General features: G+C 48.8%; 1 protein-coding gene and 1 long non-coding RNA gene across 9 annotated transcripts in view; one reads left to right on the forward strand and one right to left on the reverse strand.

Moving 5' to 3' along the window:
* Fgfr1 (fibroblast growth factor receptor 1) overlaps positions 1–9,506 on the forward strand; it is a 57,332-nt gene that overhangs the window by 29,942 nt on the left and 17,884 nt on the right. For 2 of the 8 annotated variants that reach the window (XM_029531732.1, XM_029531730.1), the window contains 3 exons: positions 6,105–6,371; positions 8,459–8,548; positions 8,736–8,908. In XM_029531732.1, coding sequence (XP_029387592.1) covers positions 6,105–6,371; positions 8,459–8,548; positions 8,736–8,908 — 530 coding nt within the window. The remainder of the gene's footprint in view (positions 1–6,104; positions 6,372–8,458; positions 8,549–8,735; positions 8,909–9,506) is intronic. The other 6 variants (XM_029531733.1, XM_029531731.1, XM_029531735.1 and 3 more) reach the window with 3 other exon arrangements.
* Positions 534–6,686, reverse strand: LOC110336810. The gene is made up of 5 exons (XR_002381233.1): positions 6,571–6,686; positions 6,035–6,229; positions 5,088–5,175; positions 3,908–4,059; positions 534–897 (listed from the first exon to the last, which is right to left on the reverse strand). It is a non-coding gene; the product is annotated as an uncharacterized LOC110336810 (long non-coding RNA).

The raw sequence follows: 9,506 nt of genomic DNA on the forward strand, positions 1-9,506 counted from the left end.
ACTTAATAAATGGAAGGCCAGCCTAGGCCATTCTGTCTCAAAGGGCAGGGGGTAGGGGTGAAGGAGCAAAACAAAAGACAGGGTGACATAAACGGCAGGGTGAGCTGTGCCTGGGCTTGTGTTCTGAACTGAAGAGCACTCACTACACTTGGGTTTGGCTCCCTACCTACCCAGGTTGTCCTGTTCCTTGAATCTCCGTATGCCTCCATTTCCCCCGCCTCTGAAATGAGGGTACCCATGGGACCCTATTTTACCAGCTGTGGGGATTCGATGAGGTAACACAAGACATGCTGTACACGGCGCAAGCCCCACAGCCACGGGACAGAGAGAACACAATGAACTAACTCGAAGCCTGGAGAAACCCTCGGCCTGCTGTGTGTGGGTATCTGGTTTGCATGGCTGTGAATGGGAGGCTTCATGGGGGAGGGGGTGAAGTCACACGAAAATGTGGGGGTTGGGCATGCTCTGCCCTTAGTCCATGTTTTATAGAAGCAGGGCTGGGGTATGTTTTAATACATTTAATACGTTTTTTAAATTGCATTTATTTTATATTAATGGCTCTCGTGCACGCGCGTGCACACACACACACACACACACACACACGAATGCCCGGGGACATATGTATGTGCCACAGTGCACATGTGGTGGTCAGAGGATAGCATAGCTTGTAGGAGTCATTTCTCTCTACCACGGGAGTCCTGGAGGCAGAAATCAAGTCAGGCTTTGCAGCAAGCTTTCTTGCCAAGTGAGCCATCCTACCACCCCAGGAAGTGATCTTGTACCATAAGGTGCTGTTCCAGCTCTGCTGATTCCCGTGGTACGAGTGGGGTGCATTGATGGTCTCCACAGACGGGTGTGCCCCTGAAGATTTCTTTAATGGCTGTCTTCTATTGACTGCTGTACAAGCGGAAGCATAATAAGATTTATATGGATCTGGGCCTCCAGGCTCCGTTCTCCTGCTGATACAGGGCTCGTGTCAGAGACCAGATTTAGTGTGGGGAGATTGATCTGATCAGCATCCTCAGACCAGAATTAACCTGCTAAATGACTGGATCACTTCTGGCCTGCTCTGGCATAAGCATAAGTATTTGGGGGTACAAATAGGAAAGGGGGCAAAAGGGTTTCATTCACATTTATCATGTTCTTCAACACAAAAGCACTATGAAAAAGATCTTCTTCCCTGCCCTTTATGGCTGATTTCTTGAAGATTACTGAAGTCTGGTTCCCCACCTCTGTTCTAGAGGCTCTGATCCAGAAGAGGATAAGGTTGACCTTCTAAGACAGTGGTTACTTAGTAACTGTAATTTTGCTACTGTTATTGTAGCTGTATACTTTTGATACCTGGTTGAAGAGGGGGAGGGGCAAGGCAGAGGCAGAGGCAGGTAGATCTCTGAGTTTAAGGACAGCCAGGGCTACACAGCGAAACCCTGTCTCAAATGAAATAAAATTAATTGTAATGTAAATATCTGCTTTGTAAATGGAGGAACCCATATATCTAAGGCCTCTGCTATCAGTGAAAAAAGCCACTAATACTTTACAGCTCCTTGGCTGATTTATGAGTCCTCTAAAAGACCCATTTCTGTGTTCCTGGTGTTAACTGTAAGAGTCAGTTCTGGTCTGGGTTCCTTTCTAGGTCTTAGGAGAGGCAAGGTATGGTGGGTACTTGTCATCACGGAGGGACAGTACTCGCTGATGTCCTCTGCTTACTGGAATGTGGGAGGTCGTGCCATTAAAAAGAAAGAAGTATGGAGAACAACTCTGATGTAGAAGGGCCTTGCTTCTTCTTGACACAGTCACGAAATATCATACAGTGTGTGATCCCATTGATGGAAATACACGGAACAGTGGTGGCTAGTGTGCTGTATGGGTGCTGGGTGTAGCGGTGGGCACCTATAATCCCAGGACTTAAAAAGCAGAGGCAGGCAGTCTCTGAGAGTTCAAGGTGCAGGCTTGTCTACAGTGAATTCCAGGACTGCCAGGGCTATTGAGAAACCGTGTGTGTGTGTGTGTGTGTGTGTGTGTGTGTGTGTGTGTGTCTGTCTGTCTGTCTGTCTGTCTGTCTGTCTGTCTGTCTATCTATCTATCTATCATCTATAGGGTGTGTAGGAGATAAGGATTCAGTTCTATGGGTTTGGATTTTTTGAGACAGGGAGGTAAAATCATCTAAAATTAGATTTTTAGAGTGGTTTTCTAACTTGGAATATACAGCTACTCTCCCATGTCTATGGGTTCTGTGTGTGCTGGTTCAATCAACCATGGATGGAGAATCTTTGGGCAGAATTTTTTTTTATCTGTCCTGAATATGGATGAAAACCACTATGTAGACTTGCTGGGATTTTTCTGGCCCGTAGACTTCGACTGACTGAGGCTGGAGAACTCGGGAGGTTATGACTGGTGTCATCAGAAGTCCAGTTTCTGTGCAGGGGGGTGGTGCAGTTGTGCAGGGGCATAGCCAGGTTTGGGTGGAGTAGGAAGGCATGGTTGGCAGGAGCCTTGGAGGCCAAGAGAGATTTGGGCCAAGCAATGGTTGCACCTGCCTTTAATCTCAGCAGGTCAACCTGGTCTTCAGAGTGAGTTCCCGGACATCCTGGGTTACACAGAGAAACCCTGTCTCAAAAAAGCAAAGGGGGAGAAGGGGGAAAAAGAAAGAAAGAGGGACTTGGGTCTTACTTTATATCTAGGGTAAGATTTTGATGAGGACAGTGACTGTGTAAACCAGAGGGTGGGTCTTGGAGGAGTGCTGTCCCAGGATAGCTGCAAGAGTGTGTGTGTGTGTGGGGGGGGGGAACAATGTAGAAACAAGGATGCTGGTACCCGAGGCTTTCGTAGCTCAGAGATGAGTTTCTTTCCCACATTGGTCAGCACTGGCTAGAATTTACGACCATGGGAAAGGGCAGGCTGCGGGCTCCTTCCCTTGGGAGCAGTGCCGGTCCAGTCTCTTCGCTGAGTTCTTTGAGAGCTACTTTTTTGTCTCTGGGACCTGTGTGAGTAGACTGCGTGATGCCTGGCTCTGAGAGTTTGACTTTGCTGTTGTTGACCCGTGGCTGGTGGGGATCAAGAGCAGCAAAATATTTAATCAGTGAGATCACTTGAGGGGAAATGAAATCGGATCAATAGGCGGAAGGAACGCTTGCTGGTTTCCTTCAGGGTCGAGTCCAGGCTGTTTTTCTTCTTTTGGCAAAACCATAAACCGTTAAGAATGGAAAGAATAGTCCACAGCAGCTATTTTTAATCAGCTGTGTGTTCTGTTCTCCTCTGGTCCTCTCCTTGACTAGAACACAAAAATAAACATGTATTAGCTTACTGGTACCCAGCCGCTAACTTGAGATGGCACTGTGTTTAGAGTCTTTAGGTTGATAAACTGCAGTGTGTGAGTGAGCTCCTTGGAAGAAAAGCCATGGTCAACCCCCATGGACCTAAGGCTTCTAGTGCAAACCAATGGACCACTTCAGAGAGAGGCTCATTAAAATGAGAGGTTAGAGGGGTAGCTCCTAAGAGGATCAGAGTAGGGAGGGTCCCAATCTGGTTCCTAATCCCCATGTCATGTGGCTCACTACTGTCTGTAACTCTGGCTTTAGTTGATGTGACACCGCTGGCCTCCATAGGGACCCACACCCCACATGCACACGCCCACAGACAGACACAAGCACATACACACAGTCAAAAATAAGTAAGATCAATCTAAAAGAGAGAAGGGAGGAGCCACAAGGCGCTCAGCGGCCCAGCCTTTGCCCAGCCCTGGCTTCCACCCCAAACACTGCAAAAGAAGGGGTGGGGGGTGAGGGGGGGTGTCAGATGCTGTGGGGCCAGTCTGCTACACAGTGAGTTCAAGGCACTCTGGGCTATGTAGTAAGACTTTGTCTCAGAAAAACAACAGACCCGGTGTAAGTGAAGGTTGGTTACATACCTTGAATCCCAGCATGGAGGATGAAGAAGCTGGTAAGCCTCTGTGAGTTCTGGGCTAGCCAGGGCTGCAAAGTGAGACCCTGACAAAAGAAGAAGGCCAGATGGTGGATAGACCTGAGGTCCCCGCCAGTTCTAGGTCTAGATGGTGAACTCCTAGAGAGAGGCAAAGGGCGGGGTCAGAGCAGGATGGGGGGGGTGCCTCAGAGTCTCAGGCACCTGTGACTTGAGCCTAGGTGGATGGCAGGCACCTAGAGCATTCTTTCAGAGGAGGAGGCCAGGGTAGCCATTCATTTAAATGTGCAGAAAAAAAATCAGAAAGTTCTTTGCTTTCTCCTTAGCAAAGGGATTCATTTATTTGGCCAGTATGGCTGACTCCTGGTAGTATCAAGAATATGGGTCTTTCTGATCACTTGAATTCGGCAGCTCATCCACAGGAGGGGCGGGTGCAGGGGCTGGCAAGATGGCTCAGCAGGTAAGAGCACTGACTACTCTTCCGAAGGTCTTGAGTTCAAATCCCAGCAACCACATTGGTGGCTCACAACCACCCGTAATGAGATCGGATGCCCTCTTCTGGTACNTCTGAAGACAGCTACAGTGTAGTTATGTGTAATAATAAATAAATCTTTGGGCCAGAGTGAGTAGGGACTGAGCTAGTGGGGTTGACCGGANCAAGCGGGGTTGACCTGAGCAAGCAGAAGTCCTAAATTCAATGCCCAACAACCACATGAAGGCTCACAACCATCTGTACAGCTACAGTGTACTCATATACATAAAATAAATAAACAAATAAATCTTTTTAAAAATTTTATTGGGCTGGCGAGATGGCTCAGTGGTTAAGAGCACCAACTGCTCTTCCAAAGGTCCTGAGTTCAAATCCCAGCAACCATATGGTGGCTCACAATCATCCATAACGAAATCTGATGCCCTCTTTCTGGAGTGTCTGAAGACAGCTACAGTGTACTTACATAAAATAAATAAATAAATCTTTAAAAAAATTATTAAAAAGAAAAGGCAGGGTGGGTGCTCTCCATAGTTGGATGCTGGGGGGTAGGTCTTGTTCTGGTTGAGATGCAGAAGGGGATGTGTAGGGGTGTGCGCACCTTAGCCACTTTTCTGTCACTGGGAAGAGACACCGGGACCAAGACAAGTTAAAGAAAGCACTTAATTGGGGGCTTGCTTACAGTTTCAGAGGGTGAGTCCATGACCATCCTGAAGGTAACCGTGGCAGCACACGGGCACTGGAACAGCAGCTGAGAGCTTGCATGCTGTCTACAAGTTGGAGGGAAGGAGAAAAGAGAGGCAGACAGATAGTCAAGAGAGACAGACTGACTGGGTCTGGCACGGACTTTTGAAACCTTACCCATAGCGGTAACACCTTCCCCAACGAAGACACCTCCTCTCGCTCTGTCCCAGAACAGTTCTGCTAACCCAGGGTCAAACATCCGAAAGCCATTCTCAGTCACACCACCCCACAGTATGACACCGTGTCTCAAGGAGGAAGGTGGGGTGCAGGAGAGGGCGAGTCCAGGCAGGCGATGAGAAGGGGTTTATGTGTGCCATGTCTGTTGCCAGAGCAAATGTGCCGTGGTGGCAGCTGCAGCAGGCCTTGGGCCTAACACCTGTTAGCTGGAGGCTCCCCTGAGCTGACCTCTTCCTTGGCTGTCCCTCCCACATACGCATCTGTGTTGCTGGAGGGCCAGGCCCCCACCCACACTGAGTCATGTGTACCAAGAGGCCCAAATGCCTGCTCTCATCTTGGGCGTTGGGCCTGCTGGGTGTGTGAGGGGTTGGTTGGCTTGGTCCCCTACGGAAAGGGGTGAGGCCAACTGGGGTGTGTTCTTGTGGGAAGTGGCAAGGAACTGAGCAGTATATGGGGAAGGGGGCATTCTAGAGACGGGGAGACCTTTCCCCTTAGAACGTGGAAGTTGAAACACTGCTTAATGCTGCCGCGGCTGCTTCCTAACTTTGCCTCTTTTCTTCTTTGACTCGTTGGAGAAGCGGGGTGGAGAAAAGCTGGGGACCTCGGGTTGCCCATCCTTTCCGACTGATACACGTTCCGGTCCCCAGCTCTCTTGCCTTCGTTGAGGCCTGGACAGTGCAGTGACCTCCGGCTCGCCCTATGGCTCACCTAACTCCCTTTCTCCACCTCCTTTCTCCACTTGGCTCTTCCTCCTGGCCCTTGTGGGTGGCTGCTGCAGCTCAGCCCTGGGGAGTCCCTGTGGAAGTGGAGTCTCTCCTGGTCCACCCTGGCGACCTGCTACAGCTTCGCTGTCGGCTTCGCGATGATGTGCAGAGCATCAACTGGCTGCGGGATGGGGTGCAGCTGGTGGAGAGCAACCGCACCCGTATCACAGGGGAGGAGGTGGAGGTGCGGGACTCCATCCCCGCTGACTCTGGCCTCTACGCTTGTGTGACCAGCAGCCCCTCTGGCAGCGATACCACCTACTTCTCCGTCAATGTCTCAGGTTGGTAGCAATGCCCTCTGCCCCATCCCACTACTCCGCAACTTTGCTAGTTTGAAAGGAAGGCGGGCTTCCCCTCCACGATCCCGCCCCTACCCTGCTTCAGAACTGCCGCCCACTAACATTGCTCCCTGCCCGCTGCGTGGCTTGGCTATCGGGAGGGAGGTTGACCGGGTAGGGCAGACGCCAAGCTAAGACCTACCTCAGTGGTGATTATGAATGCTTTGGGGTGTTAAGACCCTGTCATTTCCCCAACACAGCATGTCCAGAGCATGCTAAGGGGCTTGACAGCTTCATCTTGTCAAGGCCTAGGCTTAGTGATTGGAACCTGAGCACATATTGTAAGGTTCCTGCTGTGGTCGGAAGGATTCCGGTACTGTACGGTGCCTTGTTCGGGCATTGTGGGGGAAAAAAAAAAAACTGGCCTAGCAACCAGGTGAGCGAGCCTAGAACTCTTCTTGCTGGGAATATGCTTCCCGTAGAAAGTCACTTTCCCAAAACCAGCATCGGAAGAAGAAAAGCTGGAACTTTTCCTTACGCCATGATTGGAGCTTGGTACCTTATCCCAGTCACCATTTAGAACTTGTCCCCAGATAAGAAACTTGTTTCTCTAGTCCCCAAGAGTGGCTCCACTAGAGAGACCTCTGGTAAATATCAAGACTTTTTTTTTTTTTTTTTAAATGGGGTGCATCCCGGGCTGGCGAGATGGCTAAGTGGATAAGAGCACTGACTGCTCTTCCGAAAGTCTTGAGTTCAAATCTCAGCAACTACATGGTGGCTCACAACCACCCATAATGAGATTGGATGCCTTCTTCTGGTGCATCTGAAGTCAGCTACAGTGTACTTATATATAATAATAATTTTTTTTTTTTTTTGAAAAAAGGAGGGGGGTGCATCCCATTTTCAGAGTGAAGGATCTCTCTACACAGTCCTGGCTGTCCTGCAACTCACTATGTAGACCAGGCTGGCCTCAGAGTCACGGAGATCTGCCTGCCTCTGCTACTGAACATAGCCTGTTTTTACACGAGCTGCATCCCATTTGGGGAGTGAGGGGAGCTGTAGCCGGCAGAGGAGTGTACACCTTTAATCCCTGCACTTCAGGGATCTCTGTTTTTGAGTTTTGTTTTTGAAGCCAGCCTTGTCTACATCTCTACATTATGAGACACCCTGTTTTAAAAACATCGACACAAAAAGCAGCTCTGGAGCAGGAGTGATTACCCGGCTTTTAAGAGAGCCTGACACAGCCGGGCCTGGTGGCGCAGGCCTTTAATCCCAGCACTCGGGAGGCAGAGGCAGGCGGATTTCTGAGTTCGAGGCTAGCCTGGTCTACCAAGTGAGTTCCAGGACAGCCAGAGCTATACAGAGAAACCCTGTCTCGAAAAACCAAAAAACAAACAAACAAACAAAGAGAGCCTGACACTCTTGTAGAGTGGAATTGATTGCCAGCATTCATATAGCTTGTTTACAGTTGCCTGTAACTTCAGGTCCTGGGGATCCGGCACCCCGTTCTGGCCCACCCCCTTGGGCTCCTACAGATGGGACATGTTCACACAGGCTCATCTAAATACATACAAATTAAAAAAAAAAAAAAAAGACATCTTTTGGGGGAATGAAAGAGAGAAAGGAAAGCAGGCAGCTCCCAGCCCTCTGGAGACTCATACTAGAAGATTCTGATAGCAGGCTGGTCAGCCAGAGGTTTTAGAAGTAGCCTCAAGGCCCAAGTGTCTAGATCTGCCTGGGTTTCTCAAAGGCTGATGTCCAGAGAATACTGATTCCTCAGCTCCTGTTGTGGGTACCCAGGTGGTACTGTAGCTGAGTGGTCTTGGTATATAGGCTGGAATTAAATAAATTTGGGGGGGAGGGAGGAGCTGGCCCTGCTAGAGCCATCTGGGCTTTTAGGCAGAAGGCTGGGACAGGGATGAGCGCTGGAACACACAGTTCTTAAACACAAACTGTCACTGAGGCAAAATTGAGGAAAATTGGGAGTCCTTACGGGACGGATGTTGCGTTGTCCATGTCACCGCGTTGACTGCAGTGAGGCGGTCTAGCCATGCTTAGCTGTCCCTCAGTCCCCCTCCTTCCTCTCACAGATGCACTCCCATCCTCGGAAGATGATGATGACGACGATGACTCCTCCTCGGAGGAGAAAGAGACGGACAACACCAAACCAAACCGTAGGCGTGAGACACTGTTTTCTATCTTACTGCCTTTGAGACCTGGGAGTTGGGACTTAGAGGAAGGCCTGTCTAAAGTGGGAGGAGAGAGGCTCAGAGGGCCCCAGGGGCAGGTAGACGGGGTCCTGCCTGGGCCCTGGCTTCTGGCTGCCCCTGCTGCCCTCATCTGTCTCCTTTGGCTTTTCCTCGACAGCTGTAGCTCCCTACTGGACATCCCCAGAGAAAATGGAGAAGAAACTGCACGCGGTGCCTGCTGCCAAGACGGTGAAGTTCAAGTGCCCGTCGAGTGGGACACCCAACCCCACTCTGCGCTGGTTGAAAAATGGCAAAGAATTCAAGCCTGACCACCGGATTGGAGGCTACAAGGTACGCGTGTGTACATACCAAAGAAAAGTTAGAGTAAGGGGCTAGAGCAGGGACTGGGGTAGCAAGTCTGTATTATCTGCTATGATTACTTTGGGTGGTGTTGTTTTGGTTGCCTTTTTAAAGGTGAGATTTTTGTTGTTGTTTAAATTAAAGTTTATTTTATAACTTTCACGTGTATGTATGTGTGTATGTGTTTGTATGTATGTATGTATGTGGGTATGTATGTATGTGTGTGTATGTATGTGTGTATATATGAATGTATGTGTGTGTATATGTGTGTGTTTATGTATGTGTGTGCATTATGTATGTATGTGTCTATATGTGTATGTGTGTTTGTATGTATGTATATATGAATGTGTGTGTGTGTATATATATATATATATATATATATATATATATATATATATATGCCTGTATGTGTTTGTGTGTATGTATGTGGGTATGTATGTATGTATGTGTATGTATGTATGTGTGTATATATGAATGTATGTGTGTATATGTGTGTGTTTATGTATGTGTGTGCATTATGTGTCTATATGTGTATGTGTGTATGTATGTATATATGAATGTATGTATGTGTGTATATATATATATATAT

Source organism: Mus pahari, chromosome 19 (genome assembly GCF_900095145.1).
Source record: "Mus pahari chromosome 19, PAHARI_EIJ_v1.1, whole genome shotgun sequence".
Lineage (NCBI taxonomy): Eukaryota > Metazoa > Chordata > Mammalia > Rodentia > Muridae > Mus > Mus pahari.